Below are 18,149 nucleotides of genomic sequence, written 5' to 3' on the forward strand. Positions count from 1 at the left end.
AAACAAACCATATGGCACTTGCTGTTCTTGCTTTTAGAAAGAGACATTTTCCCATGGGGCCCTGGAGAGAGTGGAGGGGCCCTTGCGCCCTTCCAGGGGCAGTCACGATAATGGCAGTGGCCGTGGGTCAATCTTGCACTTTCATGGCCTTACTTCAATTCTTCCTGGGCAGAATCCACTTTTTTCCTGTGTTTATAAGAATGTACACATATGAAACTATCTCTTAGGTGTTGGTGTGGGCAGGTTGCAGTGATCTGAAAAAAAGCCAGAGTATATTTACACAGAAACATCTAGATGAAATACATTCTATTTGTCATTGTGGAATATTAAACATCTGGCCTGTTATTAATTTTTCACTTTTCAAACCAGCATTTTTGGCATGGTATAGTCACAGCTTGAGAGATTCTTCACAGCCAGTTCCATGGCCATTCTGCTTGAGTGATATTCAAATACTGAGCATCAGGTCTGGCATGAATGCCAGTCCCAAATAGCCGGCATCGACGTGTACCAGCCGGTGGCAGTCCTGGCTACCCTTTCACTCTGTGAGTGGAGGGAAGAGGAGCGGACACTGAAGTAGGACTTTAGATGGCATTTCCAGCTATCCTAGGGCCTTGCTGCTCACGGGAGGTGGAATGATGCTGGTGAAAATGCCGAGTGTTAGGTGACCCAGCGTCCCCTGGGAACTCAGCTCCCAGGGCTGGTGCTGGCCTGTCTGCTCACTCCCGGGGCAGGCCTGCAGCCGCTGGCTGTCCTCCCGATACCAGAGCAAGAGAGCACAGGTACCAAGGACTTGGAATCCGAAGATGGATAATTTGCGATATCAAAAATGACACTCTAAATTGGTTCCAAATACAAGGATGTTTCGTGATGGTGCTGGCGCTGATTCTTTCACACAGCTTCACGCTTCAAATGTTTTTCAGCCAAATAAAGAGGCCTAATGGCCATCAAACTCCTGTCCAATGTAATTACTGTAAATCATTATAAACGAGCTCTAATACTGCTAGAAACATAGATGCACAGCCATGGTCACCGGGAAATGAGGCCAGGAGATTGTTTCTCTGAGGGAATGTGAGATCACACTGTGTTCTCAAGACTCACCTTGTTCAGAAAGCAAAGGAAATCTCCCCAGAATGTCTTGTGAAAGGGTGCCATCAAAGGTGGGAAAACAGTGGAATGCAATATTATTCCAGGAGAAAAATCAGTGGCTACGCCCCTAAGGAATCAGTGTTTTAACAGCTGTCACGGAAGAAGGCGCTGAGGTTTACAGAGCACTGACTGGGTTGCCAGGTATCATTCTAGGGACTTGACACCAATTACCTGCCTTACAAGGTAGGCCTGGAGGTAGCCCTCCCATGCTACAACTTTTCCTCTTGACATCCATTCGTTTCACACCAATTATTGATGATACGCTCTAGGTGATTTTGGTTGTGGTATGTGCTGGTGTGCCCAGCAGACACAAGTTTGAAGATGTTGAAGGGAGGGCCACTGGTGGGAGGGGACAGGAACGAGGGGAAACTTCAGGAAGAGAGAGGAATGGCGAAAGTAGTGGAGGAATGATAGGGCTGGACAGGGAGGCCTGGCGTGCTGCGATTCATGGGGTCACAAAGAGTCGGACACGACTGAGGGACTGAACTGAACTGAACTGATGCTTTTACATTGTATAACTTTTTTCAGTCCTCAAGTCCCACATGGGTAAAGTCTATCTGTATTTGGCTGGTAACAATGTTGCTAATGGGTGTGTGATTACAGTCCCAGGGAAGCAGGGGGGATTGCAAAGGTCAGCATTTGAGCAGAACCTTGAGAACAGACAAGGCTCTCCTTGTTTTCACCCACACCTCACCACCATGATGTGGATGTAAATTCCATGTAAAAATGTGAAGTTTGCATTACTGTTCTGTGTGGTCCCAAGCAGGATTTAGACTCAGACCACTGCCCCCCACCCCCCCCCACACCTGACCTGCCCCAGGCTCCTTTGGGGATCTGTCTGCCCAGCCTCCCTCTAGTTCGCCCCCACCTTGTCCAGATGGGCTCCATATGGCCATTACACTCAGTAGGGTCGCCAGCTTTAGCAAATAAATTACAGGACATCACTTAAATTCAAATTTCAAACGAACAACAAAAACATTTTTTAGCTTGAGTATGTGTGCACCCTACAGTATTTGGAACTTAAACAAACCAAAGGGGGAAAAATGTTTTTTTCATTTATGTTTATCTGAAATTAAAATTTAACTGGGATGTCCTATGTTTTATCTGACAACCTAATACCCAGCCTCTGAGAGACTTCCCTCAGCTCCAGCAAGCCCTGGCCCACGTCCTCCCAGTGACGCCTGGTACCTGGTTTATCTGTAATTCATTGATCTGGGCTTCAGAAATGGCCCGAGCATCCCCCACCCCCGACCCCTAGCCCAGCCGCTGTGAACAGAGCCCCGTGCCAGACTCTCTGGCGGGTGAGACGACCTGGCAGGGTCTGCCTGGGTGAACCCCCGGTTCCAGTTCCGTGGGAGCGCAACACTGTTACAACGTGGGAAGCTCCAAGTACGAGTGCCGCCTTTGACTCCCGAATTGAGGTGGGCTGCAGCGGAAGGCTCCAGGAGGAGGTGGTCTCGGAGGGGGACACCCCGCGGGAGGGTGGCACCTAGGGACCAGGAGAGCGGGGGCGCGGAGCGAGGGCGGAGCGATGCCGCGGGAAGCCCAGCCTCAGGAGCTCGTCGGGGTAACGCAACCACGGCTGGGCCCCGACTCTGGCCACCAGAGGGCGCGCTGGCTTGTGAAATGATTCTCCGCCACCAGGAGGAAAACGCCCTTCGTTTCATTCAGGTTAGAGGTTCTCTTTCTTTGCTCTGAAACTAAACGAGGAGAGAAAACCGAGGGTACATCCCCTCCTCTGTGGCAGCGAGGGGTCTTCCTGAAAGCCTCATGAGAGCAAGGGGCTCAGAGGTGCACTTAGGCGGTGGGCAGGGAGTACGGGACTGGATGGAGGGTTGGAGGGAAGGATGGAGAAAGGAAAGAGAGAAGAAAGGAGGGAGGAAGGAAAGAAGAAGGAAAGGCAAGGCGGGAGGGAAGAAGGGTAAAGGAGAGAGGACACGCCGCTGTTCTCGCTGCGTCAGGACCCACGTGGTGATCTCAGCGGTCCAGCCCAGGGCTTGACACACGAAAGACACTTGATGAAACACGGGTTCAAAGAGAACGAATGGCCCTCCAGGAAGGGAAGCACTGAGAACCAAGCATTTGGGGTGCCGATGGTGGTCTAGAGGGAAGCCTGGGAAGGAGAAGGGGTAGGAGGGCACAGGAGGGAAGGGGAACGTTTCAGAAAGAGAGAGGCATAGTGAAAGTGGTGTAGGAATCATAGCATGGCTTTCACACTTAGACTGTGTAACTTCTTTTTCAGACCTCAGTTTCCACATCATGGATGTACTTGGCACTTGCCGCCTGTTAACAGTGTTGCTCATAGATGCATCCTTCCTCTCCTACTGAGGTTCTCCAGGGCAGACCCTGCCAGGTCATCTCACCCCGAAGAGTCTGGCACAGGGCTGTCTTCACAGCCATTGGGCAGGTGGGGGATGCTTGGGCCATTTCTGAAGCCTGGGTCAATGTCAGTTCAGTTGCTCAATCGTGTCTGACTCTTTGCGACCCCATGGACTGCAGCACATCAGGCTTCCCTGTTCATCACCAACTCCCAGAGCTTGCGCAAGCTCATGTCCATCGAGTCAGTGAGGCCATCCAACCATCTCATCCTCAGTCGTCCCCTTCTCCTCCTGCCTTCAATCTTTCCCAGCATCAGAGTCTTTTCCAATGAGTCTGTTCTTCGCATCAGGTGGCCAAAGTATTGGAGTTTTAGCTTCCGCATCAGTCCTTCCAATGAATATTTAGGGTCAATGAACTCCAGATGAACCAGGAAGGGGAGTTTATCTCACTGGGAGGCCCTGGGTCGGGCCTGTGGGAGCTGAGGGGAGGTCTCCTAGAGGCTGGGTATTGGGTTGTCAGACAAAACACTGGATGGCCTACTTAAATTTGAATTTCAGTGGTCAAAAGAGAAAGCATGTGACCATGTGACAGTGCTTTGTAAACCACAAAATGTGTGCGATATGGAGGAGCTGTCAGCTAGTGTCATTGTTAATCTCTTCTTCCCCTAAAAAAGTCAGGACACTGTGTTGAATAAAAGGAGGAAAGGAGGGAGGGAAGGAGGAAAGAGTGAAGGGAGAGGAGAGAAGGCAGGAGACACACTCTAGGTGTGATCAGCATTTCCTCTTCCCTCCTGTCCGTTTGCTAAATATTCTAGGGACTTCTTCGTTTATGCAGCTAGCATTTACTGAGTCCATGTTTCTATCCTCACAAGAGGGAACCTTCTAGTGGGGCACAGCCTGTACCCCACACAATTCCCCCCTAGGTCCACAAGACCTCAGTTTACAGAGCACTTCTATAGGAAGTTTCTCCTGTCATCTAGGCGGCTGAGGGATGGGATTGATTTCTCCATTTCTCCATTTTAGAGACAGAAGGCAAGGTTCAGGGACCCCAAGTGCTGCCCGAGGTGACCACAGAGAGTGGTCAGACTAACAGCCTTTTTCAGACTAACACTCCAAACGTAGTGATCTGATAAGTGCATCAGGAGGAAAGTGATCTTGTTTGTGGAATAAATGAGAACACTGTGGAAAACTGGAAACAAGCGGAGTGAAGAGGCTGCATGCCTCCAGCCACTCCTCCCCTCGCTTGTCTGTTTCTGGGGTAACTGTCGTGGTTCCCACAGTCGTGCACGCTTTGGTTCTGCCAAGCCTCCCACACAGAGGATCACTTAATCCCCACAGCACCACGGGCAGGCCCTCAGGTCGAGTGACCTCTCCAGGGCCGCACAGCTGGAAGGTGGGGACTGTGAGCATGGGGCTGTCTGCGTCTTGCTCAGGCTGTGAACAGTGCCCAGGACACGCAGATGTGCAAAGACTGATAGTTCTTACCTGCCAGATCTTGACGGGGTTCTCTCTCTAAGCAGCCCTCTCGACTGCGAAGCAGCTCTGTGTGTGCTGACCTGGCAAAATGCCTCCGAAGCCTTGATGAGTGAGTGAAAGGGAAGTTGTGGAACTCTGCAGGCCAGTGCGCTGGGAACAAAATGTCCCGTGGGCTCATATTTTGGTTTCTGTGAGGGATAACTCTGAGAGGGTATTAACCGCTGTCTCTGGTGGTCACCTTCATGGGGAGTGGAATTGAAGAAGGGGAGGGTAGGGAGAACGTCCAACATTCTGTGATACTGGCTGCTGTCTGAGTTTCTTGTAACAATCCTTATCCTTCAGGAACGTTGGAAATGGAACGTTTGTAACAGGGAAAATGTAGAGACAATCCAAAGGCCCCAGGCCAACCCTGGAGGTCTCCCCGGTCTGTTTAGTCAGGCTACCCTTCCAGCCCAGCCTGCAATAGGGTCGAAGGTGAGACACATCAAAGGGTGGGAATCAGTCCAGAGTTGAGTCAAAGAAAAGAGAATTGTGCGGCCGTGGCAGGGACCCCAGTGGCTGCTGTGTGAGCATGTGCACACACACGTACCAGACCTGTTACCTTCCTGCCCCCAACACACGCCTCTGATCTGGCCTCTGCTCTGGGTTGAGGGCTCACATGTGGTTCTCTGCCCCAGGCCAGTCCTGGGACCCCCCACTGCCAAGGCCTCTCTCTGACTTTGCCCCTGGCCTCACCCTGCTGACAGGAATGGGCTGGGAGAGGGGGCTTAGGATTGTCTGGGCCCTGGAAGTTCAACGCTCTGGGCAGTCTGCAGTGGTCCTGGATTCCTTCTCATTCTTTTTCTCAAGGGGAAGAAAGCCTTCCTTTAGCTCCTTCCACAAGCCTCCTCTTCTCTGGAGTAGCCAGGAAGTGTGAGCTCTGTCTACTTAGGATCCCAATTTGGTAGGAAGTGTGTTGATAGGTGCGGACATGTGTGTGTATAAAACTCTGGAGTTGGTGTTCACGGTGGGGGATTGTGGGTGAGTCTCTCTTGCTTCCTCACATTTGTGGTTCATGTTTGTTTAATTTGTTTTTTAAAGTTTGTCCTTTAAAGTCTCACAGTCCCTGAGATAAAATCATCCAGAGAGAAAGCACGAGAAGGAAAGTAAGAGAGATACATGAAAGGCAAGAAGGAGGGAAGGAGAAGCAGCAATGAAGAGAGGGTATAGTACAGGGAGAAAGAGAGGGTCAGGGGAGCAGAGATGAAGGAGGGGGAGGCAGAGGGCAGAGGAGAGATGGGGAGAGCCCTGCAGGGCCCGGGCTGAGGCCTTGGTGTGCCCCCTGCCCCCAAGTGTGGCAGCAGCTGGTGTCTTCCACATGGCACTGCAACCCCTCCAGGCTAGCTCCCAGGCATTCCGGCTGTGTTACACCCCGAGCACCTCTGCTGGGGACGGAGGCAGCAGATGCTGCAGGTGGCCAGAGCCCAGCCTCCAGGCCGAGGAGCCGGGTGTTAGAGATAATCCTCTAGGGTCTCTCGTACTTTGCACATTTCGTGAGCACAGGCACTGATTGCGTTCTTTCCAGATGGTCATTTCCAGGATGTTTGAATAGCAAACAACCTTAGAAGAGAGTGGTAGTGTTTCCTTTTGGAGTGAAGAGCAGACATGCCCACTGCACGTTGTGTTTCCTTTTGGAGTGAAGAGCAGACATGCCCACTGCACGTTCCAGATGGTCATTTCCAGGATGTTTGAATAGCAAACAACCTTAGAAGAGAGTGGTAGTGTTTCCTTTTGGAGTGAAGAGCAGACATGCCCACTGCACATGGAGGTTTACATTGCAATCTACACACAACTTTCTGTTGTATACTACAGTCTTTGTTCTCAGAAACATGGGAGGGCAGTGTGGCCTATTGGTTAGGAGGTCAGCCTCTGAGCATAGACTCCAATCCCAGCACTGCTGTTTAGGGTATGACCCACAGAATGTGGTCTGAGAGCAGATGCTCAGAAAAGAAGGTGGGAAGAAAAATACTTGGCAACTTTTATTTAAAATGAACACAAGGGTACCAGTGAGTCAACAGTTTTACTTCTAGGTATATACCCAACAGAAATACATCCATATGTGTGCTGAAAAACAACTAGAATGTCCAAAGCAGTGGGAACTACCCCAGTGTTCATCAGCAGTAGACACTGCGCAGGAGAGAGTTCTGTGCAGCAACGGGGACCTGCAGGAATATTCGTGAATCTCACAGCCATGTGGGGAAGGAGCCAGACGCAGTATCATGTACAAGGTAAGACTCCGTGCATGTAAAGGTCAGAAGCAGGCAGAGCTGAGGGAGCTGGTAGCAGTCAGGATGGCTGGCGGGCTCCCTTTGGGGTCAGATGGAAGGAAACACAGGGATGCTTCTGGGAGTGGGTCATTGTCCGTGTCTTGAGCGCAGGGCTGGTGGTGCAGGTGTGAAAGTTGACGACATGACTTTCCCTATGTAAATTATTTTCCAGTAAGAAGTTTAAAAATTGGGAAGGGGTGGTTAGAGATAGATTTGTTTAGTTTCAGGGGACTGAGTTCATTTTGAGCCCGAAAAGGATTCTTTCAGAAAAATCCTTACCATCTTACTCATGACCAACAATGGGAAGAGATGGATGTCAGTAACATGAGCCAAGAGAAACTTAGGTACCTCCGAGGAAGCTTTGTCCACAAAATGGGTACTTGTAGAAACAGGTAAATGACGCTTCATCTGTGGGCTGTACTTTGGGGTTTTCAAAGCGTTTTCACATTTATACACTCTTCATGCATTGAATATGAAACAATTATTTTGACGACTGGCACTGCTAAAGGAGGAGACCAACTTTAGGAAAGCCCTTGATAAAACAGTTCAGAGGTGGAAGGTGATATCCTGGTTTAGAAGGTGACAGTGAAGCAAAGAGGCATCCTACTGCTCTACATAAGAAATGCAAGGAGACTTCAGGTGGGACTGGGACAGAGGAGAGGAAAGGAGGTGGGGTGGGCAGTGCCAGGCAAGAGGGCAGGAGGCTGATTCTTCACAAGAGTCCGTAACCCTTATACGACTTACTGTGTCCTGGGCGTGTCATAAGTGGTGCACGTGCATGCACACACACACACACACACACACACGCATCATGAAGTTTCTAATCCTCACTCTGTAGGGAAGTGATATGAGGTCACTTGTTCTAGGCCACATGCCCAGTAAGTGGCAATGCTGGGATCTGAGCCTCCACGGGCCCCCTCCCAGTGCCTGAGCTATTAACCACTAGGCTACGTTGCCTCTCTGTGTCTTTGAAAACAGTCTAATATGCTATATGTGGTTGTTTGTGATTGACCGAGTAAACCTCCTCTTCCCCAGCCCCCATTTTCAGTAAATTTCACACGTAAATGTCTCCTGGGAGCCTTTAGGGAGGTGCTGAGTTGCACGTGGGGATCAGCGCTGAGCAGACGCCAAAACAGCCACAGGAGTGAGATACAAATGAGCAGGAGAGGCCAGCAGGGGCAGGGGGTGGCCCTGAGTGCAGCCGTCCCCAGGGAGTCACAGAAATCTTGGGGGAAAATATTGGATTTCCTGTTCACAAGGGATTGAAGTCCTAGCCAATTTAATTTAAATTTCAAAGAACAGTGTCTAACTGCAGCTGGCATCTGGGTTATACACACAGCAACTGTGAGAGGTGGGGAGAAAGGCTCTGTGAGCCCCATTTCACAGAATAAATTAGCCCCAGACAGAGTCAGAAACCCAGCCAAGGTCACACACGGGGTTGGCACTGAGGGATTTGAACCACTTCAGTTAAGAACAACTGGGGAGTATCTCAGTTCAGTTTAGTTCAGTCACTCAGTCGTGTCTGATTCTTTGCGACCCCATGGACTGCAGCATGCTAGGCCTCCCTGTCCATCACCAACTCCCAGAATTTACTCAAACACATGTCCATTGAGTCGGTGATGCTATCCAACCATCTCATCCTCTGTCGTCCCCTTCTCCTCCTGCCTTCAATCTTTCCCAGCATCAGGGTCTTTTCCAGTGAGTCAGTTCTTCGCATGAGGCGGCCAAAGTATTTGAGTTTCAGCTTCGGCATCAGTCCTTCCAATGAATATTCAGGACTGATTTCCTTTAGGATGGACTGGTTGGATTTCCTTGGGGAAGAACTGCGCCTTGAAAATACAGTCCCTGTCACCTGGGTCCCCAGGCTGCCCCGCTCCTGCCCTTTCCAAGGCTGGGAAAGGTCATTCAGGCCTTTCTCTTCATCTGTGAGCTGCCTGCATCCTTCTGATAAACTACCTTCTTTGGCCTAAGTAAGCCAAGAGTTTTTCCTTAGCTTGCCATGACTTACCAGGTGGATATGAGGCCTGTGCCTGCCTCACCTGGCCCTGGGCATGCAGCCCCACCCCTCTCCTGGAGGAGCTCCTTGTCAGGAGGGGAGCCTCAGCTGAGCCCCTCAATGACCATCATCCTCACAAGCTGGGATGGGAGCAGTGGAGGCTGAGGGAGAATGAAAAGGTCCTTCATTTGCAGTGATGGACTCAGATCTATAAATAGTCGTCAGAAATAAAGCAGAGAAAGAGAGAAGTCATTTGTGGGCTCACATTTAATTCAAAGGTGTTCTTTTTCTTCCTCTGAAATAAGCTATGAGATTCTTTTCAAACCGAAGAAACCGAAAACCATCTTGAATTACCAAAGAAGCTCTTCAGCCCCCTCGAGGCCTCTCGGGTAGGGAGTCACATCTTAAGAGGCCCTCATCCAGGGGGTGTGTGCAGGCTGCCTGGGTGTGGAAGAGGGAGCTGAGCACTGGGCCCCTTCCCTGCCTCTCCCTCCAACAAGGCACCCCAAACTAATCAGCACTGGCAGCCAGAGGGGAGAAATTCATTAGCAGATCTGGTTTTGCATAATTTAGTGGTTGGCATTAGCAAATTAAGTCTGCTTGGCTTCCCTCGTTGTAATGGCCTTTAGAGGAAACGTGGGGAAAATACCCGCTCATAATCCCAGCAGTTTTCTGGAGCTGATAATTAATAACAACAATAAACTGTTAGTAAGACGTTGCAGTTTTCCCTTCGCAGGCTTTCATGCTTGCTGCTCGCAACTGTAGCAAAGGAAAACAAGTCTGGATTATTGTCCGTTTGATGACCAAGAAACTGAGATGGGGGTGGGGTGGGGTTCAGCTGGGGAGGGAGCCCTCCTCTCTGCTGCCTGGGGCATGTTAATGGGCGAGTGACGTCAAGAATACTGGGGTTCAGGCAGGACCGACAGCTGAGGCCCTGCTCCACCCACAACCTTCTCAGTGGGAACCTTATTCCTCACTTAGCTACAGCAAATCCTATTAACATCAACAATAATAAAGCCAATATTTGTGGATTACTTCTAGGCACCAAACTATTTACTTCACTATCTTATCATTAAACCACAACCACCCATGAAGTGGTCACTGACATCGGCATCAATTCACTGGTGAGGAAATGAAATCTCACAGAGGTGTAACAGATACAAACAACTGAATTGACTTCCTGGCCCTCAGTGAGTCTCCTTCTCCAGTTTCCTTCTCTAGCCAATGGCTTTGCCTATGTCATGTTGTCCTGCCCTCTCGGCAACCTGATTGGGCTAGGAATGGGCTACTGACACGAGCTTGGCCAATCAAAGCCCCTTTCTTGGATTTGACAGGCTGGAAGTAAGGCAAGGGAGCAGTCCCCCTCTGGTGATGGCTGGAGCTGTGGCAGCCTTGTATTTCCTGTGGCTGGGGGTTGACGGGCCCCCTCCTCACCCTAGAGGAGCAATTGGAGATTTGTTCCCTATGGATTAATACTTCAAGATGAGAATAGCAGGAAAATTGGGAGAGGAGTCTGGGCCCTGCTCTGATAGAAGATAAGAGACCACGTATTTCTCTTTCTCAAAATCAGAAGACCTCCCTGACTACACATGTGGAGAAATGAATGTTCCCTGATGGTCAAAAGGCAAGTGATGATGACTACCCATAGGCCTCTTCAGAAGAATCCATGTTGGCTAAGAGATGCACCTACACACATGGGAAGATCGAGATATTCCAAATATGGACTCTGAACCAGGCAAATCAAAATAATTGGCCAAAGGAAACCCCAAAGAAAGTGATTTAAACCTCCATGAGGGCCCAGCTCTCTCTGAGTCTGCCTGTATGTCTATCCAGAGGTGCTGTACTCTTTTTTGTCCTAATAAATACTTTGTTTCACTCCTTTTTGTCTTTGTGGGAATTCTTTTCCTTAAAGCCAAAGAGCCAAGGCCTGATCACTGACCACTGGTCTAGTACCAGCATATGATGCTCTCACCACTGTGGCCTGGACTCAGCCTCTGGCCAGGAATCGAAACCCTGCTTCAGGCCGCTGCTGGCCGAGGCCATCTGAGGTCACTCCCGTGTGGAGGAAGTCGGGAAGACAGATGTAGCAACAGGGCAGGGCCGGGTGGGCCCCACCCTGTAGTATTTGAGTCTTTTATTCTAGTTGTCCCTGAGGCGCATGAGTGGTGAGAAGCCCCAGTAGCTTCCAACAAACCCCCTTCTTCTGGAGCTTGTTGGATTCAGGTTTCTCTCTCTTGAAACCACAGTCCTCAGCGTGGTTCCCCCAGGAGGTGTGTATGTGACAGGGACTGGAGTCCTTTCCATCTGCACCAGTGACCAGGGCCTCCTGGGCCTCTCCCTTCGAGACATGTCTGGGGGGATGGGGACAGCCCTGATGGGCCACTAGTTCTTGCTGTCACCCCCCTCCTCGGCAGCAGGGCCCGTAGGTCCCCCTGCCTGCAAAAGAGCCCCAGGGAAGGACAAGTGAGCAAAGGCTGCATCCTCAGCTGAAGCCCCAGACCACTGCACTAGGGGGAAATGCTCAGGTGACTGGCGGGGCTGGCCCTGTTGAAACTGTTCACCTCAGATTAGGATTTGGACCTCGCCAAAACCTAAGCCAAAGCCTCAGTCTTCCAAATGAGATTACATAGCTGGTTTCAGGACCTAATGATGCTCAGGTTCTTGATATCTTGTTGTAGAAAGAATTCAATGAGAGACAAAGTGATAGGTAAGAAGTGGATTTATTTAGAGAGAAACACTACACAGACAGAGTGTGGGCCATCTTGTAAGGTGAAAGGCCCTTAAATATGGTGTGCTTAGTTTTCATGGGCTGAGTAATTTCATAGGCTAATGAGTGGAAGGGTTATTCCAACTATTTTGAGGAAGAGACAGAGATGTCCAGGAATGGGGGCACTGTCCACTTTTGGGTTTTGATGGTTGGCCTTGGAACTGTCATGTCGTCTGTGGGTGTATCACTTAGCTTGCTGTTGTGTCACGGTGAGAGTATACTGAGGCTTAAGGCCTAGTGGAAATCAACTCATCTACCATCTTAGATGTATTTAAAGATTGTACCCTGCCCCATTCCCTCCTGTTTCACTTTGGGGCTTTGAGATTTTAAGAGGAAGGTGGCCACAGCCATCTTGGGGTGAGGGGTGGGGGAGGTGAAGATGTCTACGAACCAGCCTCTGGCCATTGCTCCGGGCCCAAGCCTGTGTTGTCTGTGAAAGCCCCTGGGGGCTCTCACTCCACAGCTTGGAGGGTCCCCAGCCTTCCTCGTCTACTCATGGGCCTCCCTGAATGGTATGAAGCTGGCAAGTGCTTTCCAAGGCTTGCTCTCTCTCCTCATCCCCCAAGTCCCTTGTGAAAAGAGGACCTGGGGCTCCTGCTGGACTGAAGAATTCCCCTTTTGGCCTCCTGAGTCGGCAAGCCAGAACATGGGGGCTGTGCTTAGATTGCTCAAACCGTAGCTCTGCCACCCACTGGTCTTGTGCCCTATAGGGATGCCCTTTGACCTCTCCATGCCTCAGGTTGTAAAATTTGTAACAACATGGAGGACAAGGACAAAGTGAGTACCTGCCTTAAGGAATGAGTATCAGGACTCAAAGATATTATAAATAAAGTGTTGTTTAGCCTCTAAGTCATGTCCAACTCTTTTGAGACCCCATAAACTGTAGCCTGCCAGGCTTCTCTGTCCATGGAATTCTCTAGGCAAGAATACTGAATGGAATGGGTTGCCATTTCCTTCTCCAGGGGATCTTCTCAATCCAGGGATCAAACCTGGGTGTCCTGCATTTCAGGAAGATTCTATACCTCTGAGCCACTGATGGGGGTTTAGTTGCTAAGTTGTGTCTGACTCTCTTGCAACCCCATGGACTGTAGTCCTCTGGGTTCCTTTGTCCATGGGATTTCCCAGGCAAGAATACTGGAGTGGGTTGCCATTTTCTTCGCTAGGGGATCTTCCTGATCCAACCCATGTCTCCTGCGTCGCAGGAAGATTCTTTACTGATTGAGCCACTGGGAAGTTCCCAAATAAACTGTATTTACAAGTAAAACAGTGAATTCAATCAATGTTGATTAGTAAAGATGGGGAAACTGAGATAAAGAAAGGGAAAGCATTTCTTTTTTTTTTTTTCTAAGTAAATTTATTTATTTATTTATTTTACTTTCACTTTTCTTCTTTCTTTTTGAGTTATAAATTTTTATTTATTTTTTAACTTTACAATATTGTATTGGTTTTGCCATATATCAAAATGAATCCACCACAGGTATACATGTGTTCCCCATCCTGAACCCTCCTCCCTCCTCCCTCCCTATACCATCCCTCTGGGTCGTCCCAGTGCACCAGCCCCAAACATCCAGATCATGCATCGAACCTGGACTGGCGACTCATTTCATATATGATATTATGCATGTTTCAATGCCATTCTCCCAGGGAAAGCATTCCATTCAAGATTTCATTGCAGCCAGGACAGATTGGGACCAGAAATCAGGCACATCTGGCCAGTGGTTATATCCTAGAAAGACCCAGAGAGAGTACACTCACCCTTCATGCCCAGTCCCATGGCCAAAGGTCTGCAGATGTGATGCCTCTGAGAAATGGAATATTTCCTGACATATCAGTAAACAAAGGATGTCACAGTCATCAGCAATTTCAGCCACCACCAACAGTGAGCTGGTGGGTCCAAAGGAACTTAGGAAGGAAGCAAATACCTGACATCTAGCAGCCACCAGGCTGTAGCCACTCCCTATGGTGATCTCAGAGGAAATTCGGGATGTGAAGTCATAGGATACTGGACCCAGATAGCTGAGGTGCATAGCAAAGGAATGATTTCAGTAAGCCCAGACTTTTGCATCTTTCCATGTGTAGAAAATTGTTAAATTCCTTGAGATATCTAGTTTTCTTTAATTAACTTTAATTAGATATCTCAGTTCAGTTCAGTCGCTCAGTCGTGTCTGACTCTTTGCGACCCCATGAATCGCAGCACGCCAGGCCTCCCTGTCCATCACCAATGCCCGGAGTTCACTCAGACTCATGTCCATCGCGTCAGTGATGCCATCTAGCCATCTCATCCTCTGTTGTCCCCTTCTCCTCCTGCCCCCAGTCCCTCCCAACATCAGGGTCTTTTCCAATGAGTCAAATCTTCGCATGAGGTGGCCAAAGTACTGGAGTTTCAGCTTCAGCATCATTCCTTCCAAAGAAATCCCAGGGCTCATCTCCTTCAGAATCGACTGGTTGGATCTCCTTGCAGTCCAAGGGACTCTCAAGAGTCTTCTCCAACACCACAGTTCAGAAGCATCAATTCTTTGGCGCTCAGCCTTCTTCACAGTCCAACTCTCACATCCACACATGACCACAGGAAAAACCATAGCCTTGACTAGACAGACCTTTGTTGGCAAAGTAATGTCTCTGCTTTTCAATATGCTATCTAGGTTGGTCATAACTTTTCTTCCAAGGAGTAAGTGTCTTTTAATTTCATGGCTGCAATCACCATCTGCAGTGATTTTGGAGCCCCCAAAAATAAAGTCTGACACTGTTTCCACTGTTTCCCCATCTATTTGTCATGAAGTGATGGGACCAGATGCCATGATCTTCATTTTCTGAATGTTGAGCATTAAGCCAACTTTTTCACTCTCCACTTTCACCTTCATCAAGAGGCTTTTTAGTTCCTCTTCACTTTCTGTCATAAGGGTGGTGTCATCTGCATAGCTGAGGTTATTGATATTTCTCCCGGCAGTCTTGATTCCAGTTTGTGCTTCTTCCAATCCAGCGTTTCTCATGACGTACTCTGCATATAAGTTAAATAAGCAGGGTGACAATATACAGCCTTGACGGACTCCTTTTCCTATTTGGAACCAGTCTGTTGTTCCATGTCCAGTTCTAACTGTTGCTTCCTGATCTGCATACAGATTTCTCAAGAGGCAGGTCAGGTGGTCTGGTATTCCCATCTCTTTCAGAATTTTCCACAGTTTATTGTGATCCACACAGTCAAAGGCTTTGGCATAGTCAATAAAGCAGAAATAGATGTTTTTCTGGAACTCTCTTGCTTTTTCCATGATACAGCAAATGTTGGCAATTTGATCTCTGGTTCCTCTGCCTTTTCTAAAACCAGCTTGCACAACTGGAAGTTCACGGTACACGTATTGCTGAATCCTGGCTTGGAGAATTTTGAGCATTACTTTACTAGCATGTGAGATGAGTGCAATTGTGTGGTAGTTTGAGCATTCTTTGGCATTGCCTTTCTTTGGGATTGGAATGAAAACTGACCTTTTCCAGTCCTGTGGCCACCGCTGAGTTTTCCAAATTTGCTGGCATATTGAGTGCAGCACTTTCACAGCATCATCTTTCAGGATTTGAAATAGCTCAACTGGAATTCCATCACCTCCACTAGCTTTGCTCCTAGTGATGCTTTCCAAGGCCCACTTGACTTCACATTCCAGGATGTCTGGCTCTAGGTGAGTGATCACACCATCATGATTATCTGGGTCGTGAAGATCTTTTTTGTACAGTTCTTCTGTGTATTATTGCCACCTCTTCTTAATATCTTCTGCTTCTGTTAGGTCCATACCATTTTTGTCCTTTATCGAGCCCATCTTTGCATGAAATGTTCCCTTGGTATCTCTAATTTTCTTGAAGAGATCTTTAGTCTTTCCCATTCTGTTGTTTTCCTCTATTTCTTTGCATCGATCATTGAGGAAGTCTTTCTTATCTCTTCTTGCTATTCTTTGGAACTAGTTAGCTTTAATTAATTAATCTTTTGTTTCTACTACTTGCCTTTTGTTGCAAAACTTCTTTATAACCTGGCTGCACAACTAGCCTTCTCAGAGCAGTTCTCTCAGGGTTTTTGGAGATGCTGCTTCCTGGGCTTGAAGTCCTAGAAACTTCCACTGAATAAAATATAACTCAACTTTTAGGTTGTGCATATATTTTTATAATTGACACCACCAACCAGAGGTCTTATGTTTGTCAACTGCCATGGGAACATAAAGACACTGGATAGGGGGTGATGAGCTTCTGAGGATTAGAGTTTTTAAGTGACGGAATCTATCCTAGTGAGCCAGGCAGAGATTGGTGATTTATTGGCATTTCAGAAAAAGCTGTCAACCACCCCAGTCAGCAACTCCCTTGCAGGCACAGTGCCAGGAGCCCCCTCTCCTACTCCTTCTCCCCCCAGTGCTGGGGTATGGGCAGCAGCACCAGGCACCCAGCAGATGCTGGTCACCTTGCTGCCCAGAGATGAGCATGGGGGCTCAGACTTCTGTGCTGAGGGGCTAGTGGTGTATATGCCTTCCATCCCCACAAACATCTGGTGAGGTTGCCTGTGCAAGCCAATTTCCCTGAGTAGGGCAGGGTAGGGCCCTTGCAAGCAGAGACTGTCTCATGCCCTGGGCTGTATGGAGAGAACAAGGAGTTAGCTGGGATGCTAAGCTACTGATACAGGGGAGGCTTGAGAAGCTTGGAAAAGGAAAACCTCTCCTTTTTATGTTCTATCTCAGACAGCTGTTTGCATTTTTTTTTTTTTTTGGAAAAGGTCAGTTTTTATTCCAATCCCAAAGAAAGGCAATGCCAAAGAATGATCAAACTACCACACAATTGCACTCATCTCACACGCTAGTAAAGTAATGCTCAAAATTCTCCAAGCCAGGATTCAGCAATATGTGAACCGTGAACTTCCAGTTGTTCAAGCTGGCTTTAGAAAAGGTATAGGAACCAGAGATCAAATTGCGAACATCTGCTGGATCATCAAAAAAGCAAGAGAATTCCAGAAAAACATCTATTTCTGCTTTATTGACTATGCCAAAGCCTTTGACTGTGTGGATCACAATAAACTGTGGAAAATTCTGAAAGAGATGGGAATATCAGACCACCTGACCTGCCTCTTGAGAAATCTGTATGCAGGTCAGGAAGCAACAGTTAGAACTGGACATGGCTTTTCCGGTAAGCGGCCTGAGGTGACCCCTAAAAATGGTGCGCTATTCACTTGACCCAGAAAACCCCACAAAATCATGCAAATCAAGATGTTCAAATCTTCATGTTCACTTTAAGAACACTCGTGAAACTGCCCAGGCCATAAAGGGTATGCATATCCGAAAAGTCACCAAGTATCTGAAGGATGTCACTTTAAAGAAACAATGTGTGCCATTCCGTCGTTACAACGGTGGAGCTGGTAGGTGCGCACAGGCTAAACAGTGGGGCTGGACGCAGGGTCGGCGGCCCAAAAAGAGTGCTGAATTTTCACTACACACGCTCAAAAATGCAGAGAGTAACGCTGAACTTAAGAGCTCAGATGTAGATTCTCTGGTCATTGAGCACATCCAAGTGAACAAAGCCCCCAAGATGCGGCGCAGGACTTACAGAGCTCACGGTTGGATCAACCCCTACATGAGCTCTCCATGCCACATTGAGATGATCCTTACTGAAAAAGAACAGATTGTTCCTAAACCAGAAGAGGAGGTTGCACAGAAGAAAAAGATATCCCAGAAGAAACTGAAGAAACAAAAACTTATGGCCCAGGAATAAATGCCGCAAAAAATAAATGCAAATAAAAGTGTTGGTTGTCTTAATTAGTAAATGTATTTCACGTGTTAGCACAAAAAAAAAAAAAAAAAAAAAAGAACTGGACATGGAACAACAGACTGGTTCCAAATAGGAAAAGGAGTCCGTCAAGGCTGTATATTGTCACCCTGCTTATTTATATGCAGAGTACGTCATGAGAAACACTGGGCTGGAAGAAGCACAAGCTGGAATCAAGACTGCCAGGAGAAATATCAATAACCTCAGGTATGCAGATGACACCACCCTTATGGCAGAAAGTGAAGAGGAATTAAAAAGCCTCTTGATGAAGGTGAAAGTGGAGAGTGAAAAAGTTGGCTTAACGCTCAACATTCAGAAAACGAAGATCATGGCATCCAGTCCCATCACTTCATGGC

The 18,149-nt window shown here is 48.3% G+C and overlaps 1 protein-coding gene and 1 long non-coding RNA gene across 2 annotated transcripts; one reads left to right on the forward strand and one right to left on the reverse strand.

Moving 5' to 3' along the window:
• Positions 1-9,414: 9,414 nt before the first annotated feature.
• On the reverse strand, positions 9,415-10,449 carry LOC133230129 (uncharacterized). The gene is made up of 3 exons (XR_009730754.1): positions 10,349-10,449; positions 9,754-9,920; positions 9,415-9,679 (listed from the first exon to the last, which is right to left on the reverse strand). It is a non-coding gene; the product is annotated as an uncharacterized LOC133230129 (long non-coding RNA).
• A 6,692-nt stretch (positions 10,450-17,141) lies between these two features.
• LOC133230131 (large ribosomal subunit protein uL22-like) lies at positions 17,142-17,740 on the forward strand. The gene has a single exon (XM_061387088.1). The coding sequence runs from the start codon at positions 17,185-17,187 to the stop codon at positions 17,737-17,739; it is 555 nt and encodes a 184-aa protein (XP_061243072.1). The 5' UTR covers positions 17,142-17,184; the 3' UTR covers position 17,740.
• The last annotated feature ends 409 nt before the right edge of the window (positions 17,741-18,149 follow it).

This window comes from Bos javanicus, chromosome 18 (genome assembly GCF_032452875.1).
Source record: "Bos javanicus breed banteng chromosome 18, ARS-OSU_banteng_1.0, whole genome shotgun sequence".
Taxonomy (NCBI): domain Eukaryota; kingdom Metazoa; phylum Chordata; class Mammalia; order Artiodactyla; family Bovidae; genus Bos; species Bos javanicus.

Excerpts from the sequence above, each read along its gene's own strand:
- LOC133230131 (XM_061387088.1), top strand. The coding sequence starts at position 17,185 with ATGGTGCGCTATTCACTTGACCCAGAAAACCCCACAAAATCATGCAAA.